We start from the raw sequence: 21052 nt of genomic DNA on the forward strand, positions 1-21052 counted from the left end.
TTTCCAGCAATTTTTGTTTTTGTTTCAGATTTCCAGCATCCACAGTATTTTGCTTTTGTCCTCTGATCTTATTGACTCAATAGTTTTCCCAATTAGACCATGAAGAGAATATAGTTTTTTGAGTTAGCAAGTGCTGCATGAAACATTTATCATTGGAATAGAAAAATTATATCACCTTTGGTATATGGTGATCTTTAGATAAGTTATAGTTACTGTGCCAGGATTCTGGGTTTGAAGGCAAAAGGTCAAGGTAACAGGAACATTTCTAATATGTTGCAGTCTGGTGGAGGAGCTTCCTGAAGCAAATATCCTACTACTTCGTCATTTGTTTGGAGTACTGCATCACATTGAGAGAAATTCAGAAGAAAACCAGATGACTGCTTTTAACCTGGCTCTTTGCATAGCTCCAAACATGCTGTGGCTTCCTAGTCCCGTGGGCCCAGAAGAAGAGAGCAAGTGCACAAGAAAGGTAACCTACTCATTTTGGACCTTCACATTGCTGTGGATAAATTTGTAAGGGAATGAATCTAATTGTTGTGGGTGGTTGAAGACCAGTATTAGTTTTACATTTCTATTTGTCATTCTGCACCGCCATATATATAAAAAGCATAGCCTAAATTAATAGACTATGGGGAAGCAATGTGCTTAGCATTCAAATAATGTTGTAATGATCTTGTAGCTAGGCAATGTCACCTGTTGTCTCCAACCTCTACACGCTTCAGGAGCTGTGCCATTTTGACAATTCCTTCTGCCCCAACTAAGATGCCTTGCACCCTGTGTCAGTCCTCACACTGACAGAATTTTGGAGGAAATGGTTAGATTTAAAAGACTGCATTTTTGTAGCGCCTCATCATGTCTCTCAGACACATCACAAGGCACACATCATCATGAATTACTTCAAAGTTCAGTGACCAATATTATGTAGGCAAATGCAGCAGTCATCATGCACACATGGTGCAATAATATAGTGGTTATGTTACTGGACTAGTAATCCAAAGGCTGTGTATTCTGAAATGAGGAACATACCTTCTGACTCCCCAATGCCTTTCCCTTACTTACAAGGCACAGTGAGGAGTGTGATGGAATATTCTTCACTTTACTGGATGACTGCAGCTCCAACAACACTCTAAAAATCTCAGCACCATCCAGGGCAAAGGCAGCCTGCTTGATTGGCACCCCATCCACCACCTAAACCATTCATTCCCTCCACCACAGGCATAACATGGCTGTAGTGTGTATCCTCTACAAAGTGCACTACAGCAACTTACCAAGACTTCTTTGACTGCACTTCCCAAACCTGTGACTTCTACCACCTAGAAAGACAAGAACAGCAGAAAGATGGTGTAGCGGGGGTGGCGTGTGGGCCCTCGACATCCCAACTTCCAACTTTGGAGAGGGGCTAGAGACTGGGCCCCGCCCACAGGGCATTCACTGCAGGTTGTTCACTGCAGGGCACTCTGACTTCTGGCTTCCAACTTCAGAGCTGGGCCAGAGGCCAGGCCCAACCCATTGCCATGCATTCACTACAAGGCAGTAGATCCGCACCAGCAGAGGTCATCGGTCTGGGAGGACAACGGGCAGGGGGATCCAGTCTGCCTCGGGGTTTCCCTTGGGTCAGGAACTGAAGTCTTGATGAAGCTGGGGGAGGAGCCTAAGCCCAGAGAACAGGCCGAAGACGGGTGGAGGCGGGGCTTGAGCTGGAAGCATGTGCTAGAGGAGAAGGAGGCACAAGAAGCCTTGTGAAGAGGGAGACTGAGCAGGACTGCAGCCAGGAGCTGGGCATCAAACCAAGCCTGGTGAGTCACTGCAATGAGAAGCTGAGGCCCCAAATAGGACAGGAATCTTGAGCATCAACAGTGAATATTATCTGCAAATAGTTTGTTTCTTGGAGTTGCGCTTTCTCTTGAAAGTCTATGCAGCTTTGATGCTGGTGGGATAAAGGAACCTTGTTTTTCTTAACTTCCGTGCAGTACGTGTGCTTAAATTCCACATTACAATGGGAACACCTGCAGGTTTGTAATCTGTATCCATTTGTATTTCACATTTTGGCTGCCATTCCAAACCCCCATTACTTTTTGTTAGAACCATATCTCTCAGGACTGAAGTTTTCTTTTACAAAATGGAAGAATTTGGCACGATCTAGGATTTTTTTTTAAAAGGCCATAAGTTCACCTTGGAACTGTAAACAAGCAGGCCTCTTCCAAGAAATCACCTGACCTCTGTGGTACTTGAGAAGGAGTTGTTTGTGTTGAACTGCAAAGAACCTTACTTAATGAAAAGTTGGCAGACAAAAAGGTGATCACATGGGAGAGAGAAAAAAACTTAAGTTGTGAACCTGCTTGTTTGGAAGGCAGTTTTGTTGGAGAACAAGCTGAGAACAGAAGGCTACCTTGACTGGCTCCCTTTCTCTGCCTTGCCTAAAATTGTGTGGGGCTATCAACCTGTGGCCAGAGAACCCTCATCTGAGTGTAACTAGTCTGCATTTGAACCTGCAAAGCTGAGACCAATGGTGGGAACTTCCAGGCATCCACCGGCACATTCAGGCCCATCTTCACACGAGAGAACTCCAGGTTGACAGCGTCAAGACCCTGTGGACTTTATCTTTTATTCTATAACACCCATCCTCCAAAGTCGATCTCTGCAAAGACACTCTATCTGTTTGTCCTTTGTTTGCCTGTGTGTGTGCTGGAGGAATTCTTTAGGAAGAGATAGATAGTTATACTTCCCGATTGTAATTGTATGTTAACCAGTACTTGGAACTTGTTAAAAGAAGTTTTGTTTTAAAATAAATTAATTATTCTGTGTTTTTGAAAGAAGCCTGGTCAGAGTATCTTTTATTCTACTAGAGGTATAGGTACACAATTGGCGATTTTGGTGAGAAAATTAAACATTTAAATTAATGGTATGCTCTGCGGAGTGGTGGGGCTTGATAATTTGCGACTCCTCCCATTCCAGTCGTAACATCTCCCTTTTTCCCCCTTGCTCTACCTCTTTTTTTCAGCCACTCGTGCCACCTTTCACTTCTGCCCTCTTGGATACTTTGTCTTCCCTAATTCCTCTCCCAACTGGCCATTGCTCTTCTACCTTCCTATTCTCCTATCACTGTCCCAGACTTGACTCCCCCTTAGAGAAGTCCATAGCTAACTCTGTGTTCCTCCTGGCATTCTCTAAAGGGCTCATCAAAGTACCTATCACTGCAGCCTTACAAACAGCAATTGCCTCATCCTCCTCTCAAGTCAGCCTTCCCAGTCAACGCATTGTTGGGGGCTAATCTTGTCAACCTCCTGCCTGTTTCAACATTCACCATCCCCATAGCCTTTTCCTCCAGAATATCCATTCACTTACGAACAAAGCCCTTGTCATGCACAACCTTTTTGTAGATGGTTGCATTGAAATCCTGGCTTTGCCTGACTTGGCTTGGCTGATGGATGGTGCCACCTTGCCTTTTACTGAAGCCTCGCTATCTGGTTATACTTTCCTTTTACTGCCCTACCAACACTGTCATAGTGGTTGTGTAGCCTTATCACCAAGTCATACCTTCATCTCTCCCTCTCCCCTTTGAGTAACTCATTGGCTAGTAATTTTCCTTTGTCAGGTGGGCTTGGTGGGGGTGAGCAGGAGTGGTCAGAAAGCTGACCTTCGCCCACAATTGGGGCCCGACCGCGATTTCACACTGGCAGGCCAATTAAGGCCCGCCCGGTGTGAAATGTGTACTGCAGTGCTACCTGTGTGGGGGTGGGGTGGAGAGGGCAAGCGCACAAGTTCACAGGTACATGCAGGAAAAGCTCCCTAAAACAAAGAGCTGCCTCAGGGAGATGAAGATTTTGAAAAATTAAAAATAAAGAATTTTAAAATGTTAAAGAACATGGCCCCTCATGTGACTCTGTCACATGAGCAGGGACATGTTATTAATGAAATGTTAAAATTTTAATTTAATTTTTAATTGCTGTTAGAAACCTCATCCCGCCCATGGATGAGGTTTCCCAAAAAATCCAAAGTCCGTAAGATTGGATAGGCAGTGAAAAATTGAACTTAATTATTACCTTAATAGGCCTTTTAACTGTAGGCAGGCATGCTGCCGACTCCTGTGTGCGCCCGCCAACTGAAATATTGTGCAAGTGCGCAATGATGTTGGGATGCTCGCCCGACATCTTCGCGTATCATTTTACGCTTGTTTGGGTCAGCCACGTGCCCGCCTGATGAGCGAAAAATTCTGGCCAATTTGTTCCACCTTCTCACCTCTCCTTTAAAATCCTAGCTGTCTACCCATCCCCAATCCCCCAAATGCCATCCAATTTTCTCCCTCAAATATCCATGGTTCTTCCTTCTCTCAATTTTTGCACTGTTCAACTTTTCAACCTCTGTGATTTCAATCCCATATCTCAACGAATCTTGCCTTCTCTCCTCTGACTTCATTGCCCTCTCATGCAATATTCATTGACACCTTTAAAGGAGTTGGACTGCTTATTTTCTCTTCCAATCTGAAGTACTTCACTCTTGTCTGTAATACATGTGATCTGCTGTTCTGCCCACTTCCATATTCTGTGAATGCTGAAACGCTCCTTGTATAGTAACTCTTTGCAATAAGTGCAATAGATCAACCAAATCTAGCAAAGACCTAACAAAGGTCTCCTGGAGAAAGTTCCTATCTGTGCTAGGAGTCATTGAGAACGACACATTCTAGAAAGTTAATAAAAGTAGAGATCAATTACCCCTCATGCTGGCATTATTTTCAGATTCCTTATGGCCACACTCTTTGCAGACCTCTATCGTTAAGATTTGTTTCAGCTTAGAGAATCATCCTCCTCTAAGCATAAAATCAATCAAACTTATAGCATCCACCAAGGCTGCATGCACTAACCTTACATTGATCGCAGACTCAGTAGTTGTCCAGAGTGCTGACTGGAGAGTGAACTGTGGGGCAGCAGACTACCAGCTTTATCTCACTACTGCACTGTGTTTCTGCCTCTCCACAAGTAACAGTGTGGAGATGGAGAAAGAGGGAAGAGAAGGACAAACAGTAATATTAGAAACTTATTATAAACGACATTCTTGGCAAGTAGTTGAAACAAAGTCTTTTTCTCTAAGTATGACAAAAAAATTATCATGGTTATTTTTAAAATAAAATATTCACTCTGTAATAATTCAATGGACATTCTCCCATATTCTTCAATCATTAAAACAGTTGTAGATTCTACTCATGAGATATTTATAGCTCTTCTCTTCTTTTCATTGATGAAGACTCTCACAATTAGAATTGGAATTGTTTCCAACTGCCACTTAAAGTTTAATCCAAATTGATCCAGGTTACAGGACACAGGCTGAAATTGGAATCAGAGGAATAATTGAATTTATGGGATGATTCCTTAATCCCAGAGAGGTATGTTTGGAGAGGTACATTTGACAGGAGCATAGGCAGAAGATCAGAGCCAACTATATTCAATCCACTAGCAGCACAGGATAGCCAAATCAATACTTATAAATATACTTGTGAGCTATTTGTGGGCAATAGAGATATAAAAGTTGGTGTCTCCTGAGGCTATTCAGTGGTCTGTACTTGAAAATGCACATTCACAAAGCAAGTGAAGACAGGATCCATCTCAGCTGTGAGGCTCTGCATAGCACAGTAGCCTGGTAACATTCAAGCAAAAATGGTGTTTGTACACAATTTTCCGAGGTTAGTTCACTTGCATAGCTCCATAGACAGATTTGAACATGTACATGGAGTACACTAATGATGCCTATCTGAAGCTATCGCTTCCTAGATTGTTGGTCCCCAAATTTAGAGACTATGCTGTGGCACAAAGTGGGTGAAGCTATAATGGGTTTTCTGATCTATGTCACTGCAATAACTGAATGGCTGAAGAAAATCTAAGTTTCCTTGTTAGGCTCACAAAGAAGAATGACTGTTTAGGCAAGGCAGCAGAGCACTAACAGCACTCACAGGATAGTACGACTTACTGTAATACATATACTTATGGTTGCTGATTTCAGACTCTGTTATCTTGAGTCTCTTCCTTCTAGTGGCCTCTGTTTATTGAGTGTCCTCTGAGTGGACAGCAGTAGGTGTAATATCATTGGCAATCCCTCATGTCGAGGGTGATCCTTCCCTGTGGATTGCTGAGTTTAAGTGAGATGTCAGTGTCGGTTTTGGGTTCGCACATGGCTAATGAGCCCTGTCTTGGTTCTACAGGCTTTCCCATGGTGAGGATGTTGGTTTTTGGCCAATAAAGCCGATGGCAAATTGCTTCCTCAAGCAGCTGCTCTCTCTTTCCATCACTCTCACCGTTCCCTCTCAGTGGCTGCTCTTGACACCATTTTTGATGATGGATTGCCATTTTGGTAATGGTTGGACATCTGCATCCCATGGGTTGATGTTAATTGAGCAGATCTTTGTGGAGGCTTTGAGATTGCCTTTGAACATTTCCTTTGGCCCTCCCATGTGAACGGGCTCCCTGACATGGCTCTGAGTAGAGCACCTGTTTGGCAGTCTTGAATCCGACATTCTGATGACATGTCCTGTTCATCTCAACTGATGCAAGATAATCATGGCCTCTATACTTGGCATGTCTGTACCTTGGATGATATTCATGTTCTTTTGCCCTCCCACTTGATTCATAAGATCCTTCTAAGACAGTGTTGACTATGTTGTTCTAGGGCCCTGATATAGAGTCTATAAGTTTTCCAAGCTTCAGCATCATAGAAAAGCCCAACACAAGCTGGAGGAATAGCACCACATCTTCCAATTAGGCACTTTACAGCCTTCTGGACTCAACATTGAATTCAACAACTTCAGACCATGAACTCTATCCTCCTTTTTGAACTTTTTCCCCCTAGTGCAAGCCTGTATCCTGTTCTCAAATTTTGCTTTCAGATAGCCCTGACTCTTTTCCTGCTATTAACACATTCTGCTACTTTGTTTTCAGACAGTTCTGTCCTTTATTCTGCTGTTAATGCCTATTTTGGATCAAAGCTTTAGTCTTTAATATTATCATAACCATTCCTTTTGTCTTGTTTTCAATGCATCTTTGTCATTTAATCTCTTCTGCCCTCCAACCTATCCCTAATCTTCTATTCTGCTCCACCTGCCCCTCCCTGCTTTATTGAACAGCATGAAAAACCTATCACATTTCTATTTCTCTCTAGTTCGAAAGAAGTTGTATTTGATTCAAAACGTTAACTCTGTTTCTCTCTCTACAGATGATGCCAGACCTGCTGAGTTTTTCCAGCATTTTGTTTTTATTTCACATCACCGGCATCCGCAGTATTTTGCTTTTATTTGAAAATCTAACCATTGCCCCTTGACATTCAACAGCATTACCATCGCTGAATCACCCACTATCAACATCCTGTGGGTTACCATTGACCGTGAATTTAACTGAACACGCCATATAAATAAAAGCAAAAAACTGCGGATGCTGGAAATCCAAAACAAAAATAAAAATACCTGGAAAAACTCAGCAGGTCTGACAGCATCTGCGGAGAGGAATACAGTTAACGTTTCGAGTCCGTATGACTCTTAAACAGAACTAAGGGGGAAAAAAAATGCCGTATAAATACTGTGGCTACAAGAGTAGGTAAGTGGCTGGGAATTCTGTGGTGAATAACTCACCTTCTGACCTCCCGAAGCCTGTTCACCATCTACGAGGCACAAGTCAGGAAGTGATGGAATACTCCCCAATTGACTGAGTGCAGCTCCAGTAACACTCAAAAGCCTTGACACCATCCAGGACAAAATAGCCCACTTGATTGGCACCCCAGCCTTAAATATTCACTATCTTCATCACCGATGCACAGTGGCCGCAGTGTGTACCATGTACTAGATGCACTGCAGCATCTTGCAAGGCTCCTTCAAAAGCACCTTCCAACCTTTGCCACCTAGAAGGACAAGGGCAGCAGATGCATTGGAACACCACCACCTGCAGGTTGCCCTTCAAGCCATTCTCCATCCTGACTTGGAACAATATCACTGTTCACGCTCCCTGGGTCAAAATCATGGAACTCCCTTCCTAACAGCACTACATCACATGGACTGCAGCGGTTCAGGAAGGCGACTCATCGCCACCATCTCAAGGGCAATAAGGGATGAGCAACAAATGCCAGCTTTGTCAAAGACGCTCACATCCCATGAAAGGGTAAAACAAATCTCTATCACTCTTATCAAACCAGTTTTGGTGTTTTTTAGTAATATAAACAGTCAGTATGACACAGCTCCCAGCAAAAAACTTTTTATTTTCCATACAACAATTTCAAACAGGAAATTTGAAATATCCCTCAAGGGCTGGATCTGATATGTTTATCTAGTTGGTGCTGACCAAATGATTGTTCTGGTAAAAATTATTAAATGTTGTAAAGTATTTCTGAGTCCAGCAACATCGGTTGAAATAATACGATGGGCGGAATGGTCCCAGATTTGTGCTAAGTGCGGTAGCGGTCGTGAAAAATGTTGTTTTACCCGCCGGCTGCAATAGCAGGTTTCCGAGCCATATCGCCCATTCCTGGCACGACCTGCTTCATTCATGGTGTATTCACAGGAAACACTCCAGCTTGCTGGTGGGTGGGCTTGGATTTCCCCATCATGCTGTGACCTCAGTGACCCTGCTCCAGGCCCCAAATTTAAAGCGCACCAGAGCACACACCTACTTCATGTCTATAGACCAGGACTACTCCAGGCAACAGATGGCCTGGATTGCCAAAAGCAAAGAAGAAGGCAGTTCCCAAATTTAGTGACGTCTCCCTGGGACGCCTGCTGGATGCAGTGGAAAGCTGCCCTGTACCCCCACTCTGGCCAAAGGAGATCCACCAGAGTCAGCAATCCGGCCTGGGAGGAGTTGGCATTGGCGGTCAGCGCCACTGGGGCACAGAGGAGGTCAGCCATCCAGTGCAGGAAGATGATGAATACTCTCATCCGTTCCGCCAGGGTCAGTCATTCTTCTCATCACTCTCAACTCACAAACTCACAAACCAATCACACATCCACAGAGTTCTCGCACCTCAAGGGACAACACCACTAACTCTCACACACACCTTTACATCTCCATCAGGCTCATATCCTCTGGAATTCGTCCTCATCCTGTCCATGGCTCCACTCACCCCACAAACATTCCACGCAGTGCCATGCATCCTGGTCACACACTCTCCATCTGTTTTCATGCAGGAGAACTGGCTCACAACAGCAGGGAGAGGTCCCAGACCGTGGGTGGAGTAGCTCGCATTCGGCCCCTCACTCACTTTGAGGACCTTGCCTTCACACTGGCTGGTGAGGATATGGACCGTGCCTGTGGTGACAGTGAGGTCAGCGGCAAACACCCACATGAGGATTCTGCACCACATCATCCCTGTCTCACTTTCGCTGAATAATGTGTAATGATGTCTTTCAGCTTCGTCGACAGGCTTCGCAAGTCCTCCCTCTGCATTCCCCCTACTAGCAGTTCAGCTGATTCTGGGGTGAGAAGTGTGTGCATGGCAGGGCCTTTTGGAGCCTCATGTAAGCACTCTGTCATGCACATGAAGCCTTCATCATCACACTCATCTTACGGTCCTGAGCATTTTCAATTCTGCCTGCTGGGGCTCTCTTTCAGTTGTCTATCTGAGCCGACCTGCATCTCTGCCCACCCACTGATCACACTCCCATGCAGCACCTGTGCCCGTCCAACACGAGCCTACGCTCACTTTCAATTTCGACAACGATGGTGGTCGTTAAGATTTTGATCAGCTCCCCTGTCCTTTCCCTTCCCCCAGTCACCTATATCTTTTCCCCCATCACTGTCAACCCTCCTGGCATCACCTTTCAACTCCCCAATGTCACCTGCCAAACGGAACCCTTGTCTCTGCAGGATGTCCAGGTGAACATGTACATTCCCTACCTTCCTGAGAATCCCACCCCCATCCCCTCCTCAGTACACCTTCGACCCCCAGTCACACCTAGACCTACTTTCATTCATACGTGAATTTTGTGCATATTTCATAGACTTATATCATACTGTACCTGTGGGAGGAGTCTAAAAGTGCATTGGATTTGCGTCATTTGTGCACTGTGGGAGGAGTCTAAAAGTACATTGGATTTGCATCATTTGCGCACTTGGTTTTAGCTTCAGCTTGTTGGTTGATACACGGATCCAGCCTAGGCTACCTCAGTGCTCTTGCTGAGCGAGACCACTGCCCTGGAATGAGTGGGTCGTCTTATGAGGAAAGGTTGGACAGACGGGGCTTGTTTCCACTGGAGTTTAGAAGAGTGAGGGGTGATTAGATTGAAGTATACAAGATCCTGAATGGCCTTGACAAGATGGACGTCGAAAGGATGTTTCCTCTTGTGGATGAGTCCAGAACTAGGGGGCACTGTTTTAAAATTAAGGGTCACCCTTTAAGGACAGAGATAAGAGAAATTTTTTCTCTCAGAGGGTTTTGCAACTTTGGAATTCTCTGCATCAGAAGGTAGTGGAGACGGGGTCATTGAATATTTTTAAGGCAAAGGTAGATAAATTCTTGTTAGGCAAGGGAATCAAAGGTTATCGGGGTTAGATGGGAATGTGGAAATTGAAACACAAGAGGATCAGCCATGATCTTATTGAATGGCGGAGCAGGCTCGAGGGGCCGAATGGTCTACTCCTGTTCCTATTTCTTATGTTCTTATGTCTGCCCTTGCCTGGTTTTGTGTTGTTTACCACATCTTCTGAATTGGTTTGCTTGTACTAGCATTCAAACAGCCAAATGTTTATGTAGCACCTTATTGTGTCCTCAAACTATTCCAAAATGCTTTGCAACCAGTAGATTAATTTTGGAGTCCAGTCACAGTTAACAACAGCAGTCAAATTGCTTATAGCACTGTGTCACAAGCAACACATGCATCATTCCCTATTGTCAGCCTAGATTATGTTCTCAAGTCAATAGCAAGGCAAGAATCTGCCAACTGAGTGAATCTTACACTTAAAGAGGAGAAAATTATCTTGTGGCTCACACTATGTGCCAAGACATTCTTTCATAACTGATCCATCTTTAACTCCCCTAAATCTTGAATCCTAGCACAAAAATATTCTTCTATTTTCACTTTTTCCACAGAATAGCAAATATGAAGTTACCCTAAGTCACAAGAGAGACACAAGTGAGGAAAGCCAACTGACCAATCTAGAAAGGGTCCAATACAACAACCCCTGCCTCACTCTGCATCTTTCAGACATTCACTGATTCTTGAACGAGAGTTTCACCATTCACCACCTCATCATGGGTGAATCTATTGATAGTATATCCAGCTGATTTTTTTAACTAAAACTTGATATTATGTTTTTTAATTATAATATTTAAATTAAAGGGAAATTGTTGGTTGTGTACTCTTTCATGTGTGCAGGCGACCCTCAAATACCTTGCACAAGTTCATGCCTGTTGGACAGCTTCCAATAACTTGGTCGGGTAGTGATTTTTAATGTGTGAGTGTCAGGAAATAATATGACCACAAACAGCATCACATCAATCATGATTAAATCCAATCATGTCTCCAACCAAAGTTCACACACATGCAGTTCCCAGCACAGGCTCTCTGGATAGTGATCAGCTTCAGTCACAGTAACAGAAGAATGTTCCAGCTAGTTTAAGACATAATTTGCCAAAAACGTACCTCAGAGAAAAGTAAATTCATTCAATTAAAAAGAAACACCTTGGGATAGATTTTAACTATTGAATGGCTGACCAGGGAATACCTCCGATAGCTGCACAACAGTACTGAAATTAAGCCCAGCCCATTTTGAGGGCTGGATCTCATCATCATACCACTGGCAGATTGTGGAGACGTCCGAGGGCGGGCGTGATTGGCGGGCCCAGGATCGGCCGGGAAACAGACCGCCGACTGCGATCGGCCCCCGACCACGATTTCACGCTGACTGACCAATTAACGGCCGGCCAACGTGAAGCATGCGCTGAGAAGCTCAGCACTGCCGGGGTAGGGGGCGGGAGGTGGGCAGGCGATGACGCCAACGCGGGCACGGGTGAGCGCTGAGAGAAAGCTCCCTGAAGGCAGAGAACTGCCTCAAGGAGCTGCAGACCCGAAAACCATGAAATAAAGTTTTGAAAATCAGAAAGAAAATGTCCAAGCATCACAATCAGGTACCTGAACATATTAATGTTAAAAATGCTGTCCACGGATTTTTATTTTTATTTTATTTAATAACGGAAACCTCATTCCGCCCTTGGACGAGGTTTGGTGAAGAATGCGAAGCCTGCCTAGCTGATTTTCCCCATCCACCAACCGTAAGGTTGGACGGTCCACAAAAAATCGGAGACAAGTGCGCTGTTAACGGGCTTAATTGTCCTCTTATCTGTCGGCAGGCGTGTTTCCGACTTTGCGCATGCCTGCCGAGCGAAATATCGCTTGAGCGCGGGATAACGTCGGGACGCTCACCCGACGTCTTCTTGCGTTATTTTCTGCCCGATCGGGTTGGGCGTGTGCTCATTCGCAAGGCGTAAAATTCTGCCCTAAATGCTTGCCCTGCTGACACAATGCTGGCCAGCCTAGCGGGGTTGACTGAACCAGAAGCAAGATAGGCCCAGGCAAGTAGGGTGATCAACTCAGGGGGGCACAAGCTCACCTTATTCTCTGATGCCTAGGGGAGCGCTCTTGTTACTTCTGGCCCATACAAATAACCCTAACTTGCCATTTTTGATCCACTTTGGCAGTACTTCCCAGCGAAACTGGGCAAAACATGTGTAAGTTTTTCCCCAAAATGACATCCGGGCTTTATTAAAATGACCTGAAACAGGTGGGCACTCCAGCTTCCCAGAAGTAAACCATTTTTAGAATGACATCAGCCCACACAATTTGCACAATTTTCAAGGGACTACCCTCCCTTTTCTATCTGATAATGCCAATATTGTAAGGGTATCACTTACATCATACTTTAACGTAACAGTTATAAACTTCACTACATTTTTACTAAATAAAGAACAAGCTACATTTAATCACAAATGTAAAGTATATGTTTTCTGACTGCTACCATTAAAGCTTTAATATTCTTTCTAGAATAGCTTGCTCATAATTGCACAAATTACTCCATCTGTGACCTTACCATTGCTTTCTACAAATTAATCCTTATTTCCCAATTCTCCCTCAACTCTTCTGCTACACCCTGTGCTGGGGCACTTTGCTACATTAAAGACAGTATCTGAGTATAAGTCACTGTTGTTGGACATGGTGATGTATCTGGGACTTTGTGCTTTCTTCCAGGTGGCCATTCTTGTACAATTCATGATTGAAAACTCGTATCAAATCTTTGGTAGTGGTCTGAATTCACTCTTTGGAGGATCAAGAGATGTCCAGCGGGGAGATTCCAAGGACTCACTTGGTTTGTGCTGTTTCCCTCATTTTTTTATAGACACCTCTTCACTGGTTCTCATGCATAAACACAATTTGCCAGGTGAATTTGTTATCTATAAAATGCTGCAAAAGCCCGTGCAGCAAAATTTGTAGATCTATTTAGAATAAAGTAGTGATAATCAAAGCTCACCGGTTAAAATGAGTGTCTTATATATCATATTCAGGTGAACAGATCTGAGTTTGTCCAATGCTTAGACTAATGCATTCTGGCATTCTTTTTGTTTCCTCTGCAGTCCTGCAACTGACCTCAAAATACATGTAAATGACCTCAAAATAAGTCTCAACAGAGATTTATCATCACCCTTTTATAACTGAATTTCTTTTAAGCAGGTAGTCATTTGCAAAAGGGTAAACCTTTGCTGAGTAACCATATAAACTTTATCGTGCTTCATTTGATAGCTTTTTTTATTCATTCATGGGATGTGGGCTCCGCTGGCTGGGCCAGCATTTATTACCCATCCCTAGCTGCCCTTGAGAAGGTGGTGGAGAGCTACCTTCTTGAACCACTGCAGTCCATGTGGCGTAGGTACACCCACAGCGCTGTTAGGAAGGGAGTTCCAGGTTGTCCTGAGATCATGAGAGGCACTATAAATGCAAGTCCATTTCTTTCCATTCAGTTGGTTATGTTGCCAAATTGAACATGTTTTTAAACTCGATTATATTGTAAATTTTTTGGCTGTGAAATTGGCATTTGTCATGTTGTTGATACTGGATTTGTGGAAGGCCTAAGGTTCGCAAATAGCACACTTGGCGTCCCATCCATGTGTGCACCACAGCACCAGGAGTGATCAGATTATGATGTCAATCAGCTGTTCCAGCTGTCTTTGACACATGGTTTTGAAACTTGGGCAGCACAGGTCCCATGAGCACTTGTACTAATCGCTCCCAGCTGCACAGGTCCCGTGAACACCTGTACTGGCATCAGACAGATGCCAGTCTTCAGCCAATTCAATTCACTCCACGTGATATCAAGAAACGGCTGAAGGCACTGGATACTGCAAAGGCTATGGGCCCTGTCAATATTCCGGCAATAGTACTGAAGACTTGTGCTCCAGAACTTGCCGCGCCCCTTGCGAAGTTGTCCCAGTCCAGCTACAACACTGGCATCTACCCGGCTACGTGGAAAATTGTCCAGGTATGTCCTGTACACAAAAAGCAGGACAAATCCAACCCAGCCAATTACCGCCTCATCAGTCTACTCTCCATCATCAGGAAAGTAATGGAAGGGGTCATCAACAGTGCTATCAAGCGGTACTTGTTTAGCAATAACTTGCTCACTGTCACCCAGTTTGAGCTCTGTATGCTATGGTATTTCAAGTGCTCATCTAAATTCTTCTTAAGTTCCAGATTCCAACCATCTTTTGGGTGAAAAATGTTTTCCTCAAATCCCCTTTAAACCTCCTGCCCCTTGCCTTAAATCTATGCCTACTGGTTACTGACACCTCCGCTAAGGGGAAAAGTCTACTCCTATCTACCCTATCTATGCCCCTCATAATTTTGTATACATCTATCAGGTCCCCTCTTAGCCTTCTCTGCTCTAAGGAAAACAACCCTAGCCTATCCGTCTCTCTTCATAGCTGAAATGCTCCAGCCCAGGCAACATCCTGGTGAATCTCCTCTGCACCCTCTCCAATGCAATCATATCCTTCCTATAGTGTGGCGACCAGAACTGCACACAGCATTCCAGCTGTGGCCTAACTAGCATTTTATACAGCTCCAACATAACCTCCCTGCTCTTATATTCTATGCCTCAGCTAATGAAGGCAAGTATCCCATATGCCTTCTTATCTACTCTTATCTACCTGTGTTGCTGCCTTCAAGGATCTATGGACATGTACACCAAGGTCCCTCTGTCCCTCTGTACTTCATAGAGCCATAGAGGTCTACAACACAGAAAAAGGCCCTTCAGCCCATCTAGTCTGTGCCGGTCAAACAAGTACCTAACTATTCTAATCCCGTTTTCTAGCACTAGGCCCATAGCCTTGTATGCCATGGCATCGCAAGTGCACATCCAAATACTCCTTAATGTAATGAAGGTTTCTGCCTCTACCACCCTTTCAGGCAGTGAGTTCCAGATTCCCACCACCCTCTGGGTGAAAAAATTCTTCCTCACATCCCCCCTAAACCTCCTGCCCCTTACCTTAAGTCTATGCCCCTGGTTATTGATTCCTCCACCAAGGGGAAAAGTTCCTTCCTGTCTACCCTATCTATGCCCCTCATAATTTTATACACCTCAATCATGTCCCCCTCAATCTCCTCTGCTCCAGGGAAAATAACCCCAGTCTATCCAATCTCTCCTCATAACAAAACCTCTCGAACCCAGGCAACATCTTGGAAATCTCCTCTGCACTCTCTCAATCACATCCTTCCTATGATGTGGATTCCAGAACTGCACACAATACTCTAGCTGTGGCCTAACTGATGTTTTATACAGTTCCAGCATAACCTCCTTGCTCTTATATTCTATGCCTCGGCTAATAAAGGCAAGTATCCCATATGCCTTCTTAACCACCTTATCTACCTGTCCCGCTACCTTAAGGGACTGATGGACATGTACACCAAGGTCCCTCTGATCCTCTGTACTTCCTAGGGTCCTACCATTCATTGTGAATTCCCTTGCCGTGTTAGTCCTCCCAAAATGCATCACCTCACACTTCTCAGGATTAAATTCCATTTGCCACTGCTCTGCCCATTTAACCAGCCCATCTATATCGTCCTGTAATTTAAGGCTTTCCTCCTCACTATATATGACACCGCCAATTTTTGTGTCATCAGCGAACTTACTGATCATACCACCTATATTCACGCCTAAATCATTAATGTACGCTACAAATAGCAAGGGTCCAGCACTAATCCCTCTGGTACACCAGTCGTCACAGTTTCCAATTGTAAAAACAACCTTTGACATCACCCTCTGCCTCCTGCCACTAAATCAATTTTGGATCCAATTTGAGAAATTGCCAATTGACTTCAGTCAGCACCTTCAGATGAGAGCATAAGAAAATCATGTGGAAAATTTATAACGTTCTGATCTTTCTTTCAATGCTACTTTTGCAGATGTGGACTTGTTACAGCCACGGTACTCACCTGACGATACGGATTCGGCATTTTCTGATCAAAAAAGGCAAAAAATTCAAAAGGATCAGCAAAGTAACTCCGTCTTCATCAGCTTGAATGATTCCAGACCGCACACAACCGAAGAATCCAAGGACATTTGGAGCCAGCAGAGCTTATTCAATGAAGAAGTTACATGTAAGAAAATCCTAGAGAAGAGTGACAGTGGAGATCTCTGCGAGCAGTTGGAAAATGAATCTTTATATTCCTGCTCCTCTGTCTCTTCACTTGCAGCTATTCAAAGCATTGACTCAGCACGAGACCGTTGCTCATCTGAGCCCAGTGTCTGCCTGTCACACCACCTTGCCTTGTCTCATGAGCCAGTGGCCCGCCAGTCAAGCTGTGATGCAGCCATGACTCATGGCCACATTGATTATTTACAGCAGCTGAAAAGGCTTCAGATTGAAAGTCAGAAGCTATTGGATGATGGGAAAGTCGCTGGCTCTAATAAACCGAGATATACTTTTTTGAGGTCCCCTCAGATTAATACCAGGCTGAAACAGTCTAATCCACATAGAATGAATCTGTCAACAAGGTCAAGTCTGTCAAGCCTGTCTTCTCCCACCACGTCACCCTCAGAGTCCTCACTGAGTTCAATAGATAGTGCCTTCTCTTATTCTGACTCATCAGTGTTTGGTCGCAGTGACAGTTTGCACTTTGGGAATTCTGGAAAAAGCCAGATATCCTCACCTTGTACCTCCAATAAGCTTCCTGGCAAATTATCTGGGACATCACCATCTTCAATGGCTTATTGTCTTGATAATTTGAATTGGTACAATGAGGAAGCAGAAAAAGAAGGAGGCTTGGACTGTGAGAGTGACCAAGAGGATTCAGCCCAAATATCAATGGAGCACCTGTCTCATTCAAAAAGTCAAAGGTCTGTGGAAGTTGAAGGTTCTGAAAAGGACATTGAATATTTTACAAGTGTCTCCTATATCGGACATGATGAATTTGGGACAAACTCTGTCCAAAATGATGCAGGGGAGTTAAACAGAGAAAGTAATCAGGAAAGAAGGAATAGATTGACTGTTCCCAATACTACACAATTTGTCACATTACCTGAGGAGCCCACTGTAATGCCTTCTTATAATAAGAATGTTAAACGCACTAAAATAACATTCTACATGGCACCAGGAAAGGTGTTAACTATACAACATATGGATCAAGAGAGGCAGGACTCTGAAGTTGACAATGCTGCACAAGATAACAATAGTCACTACAGTGTATCAACACCCAGCAAAGGAAGTACAAGACAATCAGGGCAGACTTTAAAGGTCCACATCCCACAAACGGTGTTTTATGGACAGGACTCTCCCTTAGTTCTCCAATCTGTTGCCCGAAGACAGATCTCTGATGGATGCAAGGCATCCCAGCAAAAAATTATACCCAGAGACACTTTAACAAGAACTTCTTCCAGAGACTCTCCTTCACAGAATGACAAGCAGTTATTAGATGGCTCAATTCAGCCTGTATCTCCTCAGCAATGTAGCAATAACACTAGTAATAAAAGACACACAATTCGTTTTATATTACCTCCCTCTGTTAAAACTACTGTTAAGGACTACTTCCTTCACAACGAGGCCAAACACTGCCTCAGAGACACTAAGACAGTGGAGAGTGAGCTAATTAGGAGAAGACAAGAATGGCAAAGCAGACAGTGCACTGATTCACGATTGGAAGACTTTGAAAATATTATTTACACAGATGAATCTTATGTCTGAATATGTAACCTTCTAACAGTTATTTTTATCTCACATTTTTAATCCAAGTCAGCCCTCCAGAATTTGCTATTGATAAAACTATTCCCCGCATAAAAGGCTATATGGTGCTATATATGTATGTTGAGCACCAACACTATTACCATAGCCCAGAAGTTACTGCTTTAGAAATTGGCAGACAAACTCCTAAATATATAGAATCATAGATTGGTTATAACATAGATGGTAGCCATTCAATCCAACCAATTGGTGCCAACTCTCTGCAAAAGCAATTTAGCTTGCCCCCTTCTCTCAGCCTTTCCTGGTTGCCATATAAATATTTCCCTTCAGGTGCTTATCCAATTCCCTTTCAAAACAAAGATTGAATATATCTCGGACACACTTTCAAGTAGTGCATTCCAGATCATAAACAGTTGCTACATAGTTTTTCCTCTTGGCACTCTTTGTTCTTTTGCCAATCACCATAAATCTGTGTTATTTGGTTCTCAACTCTTCCACCAATGGGATCAATTTCTCCCTACCTGCTCTGTCCAGATGCTTCATGATTTTAAAAAGCTCTATCAAATCTCCTCTCAACCTTCTCTGCTCCAAGGAGAATAACCCCACCTTATCCAACCTATCCATATAACTGAAGTCCCTCATCCCTGGAACCATTCTTGTAAATCTTTACTGAACCTTCTTTAAAGCTTTCACATCCTTCCTAAAGTGCAGTGCCCAGGATTGGACACAATACTACAGCTGAGGATGAACTAATGTTTTATAAAGGGCAGCATTTTCCCCCCGTCGGGGGGGTTGTGCGGGGGCTGGTGTGATCCCGATCAGCACCCCCGATCATGGACGCGCCGCCATTTTACATTAAGGCCCACCCATCGTGACGCATGCCTGGAAGCGCTCCCTGTGTGGGCGGGGGGGAGGGATTCCCTGAGTGCGTGAAAGAGCGCAGAGATCTCCCTGAGGCATGGAGATCAGTTTAAGGTTTTAAAATTTAAATAAAGGAAAGAAAAAACTTTTAAAACATGTGCCTTCATGTGACAGTGTCACATGAGCTGGGACATGTCAATGAATTTTGAAAATAATTTTTACTGAGTTTTAAAACACTTCATGAAATCTCATCCTGCCCGTGGATGAGGTTTCATGAAAAATGCAAAGGCCGCCTGGGCTCTTCGCCTGACTGCCAACCTTAAGGTTGGACGGGCAGCTCATTTAATTGTTTTAATTAGGTTTTCAATGTCCTTAATAAGCCTTTGACAGTTCGGCGGGCGCGCAGCCGTCTTGGCTGTGTGCCCGCTGAACCAAAAATCTAACTGACACGTAGTGATGTCGGGACACCCCCCTGATGTCACTGCGCGTCATTTTACGCTCGCCGACAGGAAAATGCTGCCTAAAGGTTCACTATAATCTTTGCTTTTGTACTCTATGCCTCTATTTATAAAACCCAGGACCTGTGTGCCTTTTCAAGTGCATTCCTAACCTTCACTGCCATCTTCAACAACTTGTACACATACACCCTCAGGTCTCTATGTCCTTTTGAAATCTATCACTATCCTCCTCACAATTCACATACTTCCAAGTTTTACGTCATTTGCAAGTTTGGAAATTGTGCTCTGCACACCCAAGTCTAAGGCATTAAAAGAGACCAAAGAAAGCACTGATTCCTGGGGTAACCAGACTATAAACCTTCCTGCAGCTCAAAACACAACCATTCACCACTAGTCTCTGTTTACTGTCACTCAACCAACTTTGTACGCAAGCTACCAATGTCCCTTTTATTCCATGGGCTTCAACTTTGCCAGAAAGCCTATTATGTAACTCTTTAGAAAATACCTTTAGGAAGTTAATATACACCACATGAAGCACATTACCCTCATAAATTCTCTCTGTCGCCTCATCTAAAAACTTAGTCAAGTAAGTTAATTAATCCACACTTGACCGAGTGACTATTAATTTTGTCCTGGATTATCGTTTCTAAAAGCTTTTCCACCACCGAGGTTAGACTGACTGACTTGTAGTTGCTGGGTTTTTCACTGCATCCTTTTTTAGACAAGGTTGTAACATTTGCAATTCTTCAGTTCTATAGCACCATCCCCGTACCTAAGGAGGATTGCAAGGCCTGAGTTTTCGCTCCCGAGAATTGGGAAAATTCCCATCTCCACAAACCCAACTCGGGAGAAAGTGCCCTGGATGGTCTAATTTTTATTCAGGGTTGGGGTTGTGTTGCACGGGTGTTAACTGGAGGCAGGCCTGCTGCTCCCGGGAAGAGTTCAGAGGCAGCCACAGGAGCTGCCAGGTGCAGAGGAGGACTGTATGAAAGGGCTGTCTTGATGATCTGAGACTTGGTCCCAGCTGCAAAAAACAATAAAATAAAAAGCAGCCTTCCAGCCCTCACCCTTCATATCTCCTCACCACCCCCCCACACATTGCCCATGCCCCATCATGCCAGCCCATGCCATCTCATGGCCCCACCCACTCCCTCATGTCCCCCTACCTTCTGTGCCAGCCTATGGCCTTCTGCCTACCTGCAAAAGCCCTTTACTCACTCCACATGGCTCTTTATAGCCCCCATGCCAAACTATGCTCCTTTACCCACCTCCCCATGGGCCTTTATAACCCCTATGTGAACCTATGCCCCTCTACCCATCCTTATAGGCCCTATGCCAACTTAGTGCCAACTCCTGCCAACCCATGACCCTCACCCACCACCCTTTGTCCTTACACCCTCCATGCCAACTCCCCCAGTATCCACTATGGGCAGGCCTCAGGACCCATGCTGAATTGAAATGAAATAAAGTTCTAAGTGTCTATTGCAGACTTTATTTTTATTTAAAAAATCTCTCATTCATAAAAAACATTCACTACA

The 21052-nt window shown here is 44.1% G+C and overlaps 1 protein-coding gene across 2 annotated transcripts in view; it reads left to right on the top strand.

The window, feature by feature from the left end:
• The window catches only part of arhgap20b (Rho GTPase activating protein 20b), a 119579-nt gene extending 101286 nt beyond the window's left edge, over positions 1-18293 (top strand). For both annotated transcript variants that reach the window (XM_078547428.1, XM_078547427.1), the window contains exons 13-15: positions 280-469; positions 13214-13331; positions 16421-18293. In XM_078547428.1, coding sequence (XP_078403554.1) covers positions 280-469; positions 13214-13331; positions 16421-18198 — 2086 coding nt within the window. In that variant the 3' untranslated portion in view covers positions 18199-18293. The remainder of the gene's footprint in view (positions 1-279; positions 470-13213; positions 13332-16420) is intronic.
• Positions 18294-21052: the final 2759 nt, after the last annotated feature.

The sequence above is a fragment of the Cetorhinus maximus genome, chromosome 8 (genome assembly GCF_964194155.1).
Source record: "Cetorhinus maximus chromosome 8, sCetMax3.hap1.1, whole genome shotgun sequence".
In the NCBI taxonomy this organism is placed as follows: Eukaryota; Metazoa; Chordata; class Chondrichthyes; order Lamniformes; family Cetorhinidae; genus Cetorhinus; species Cetorhinus maximus.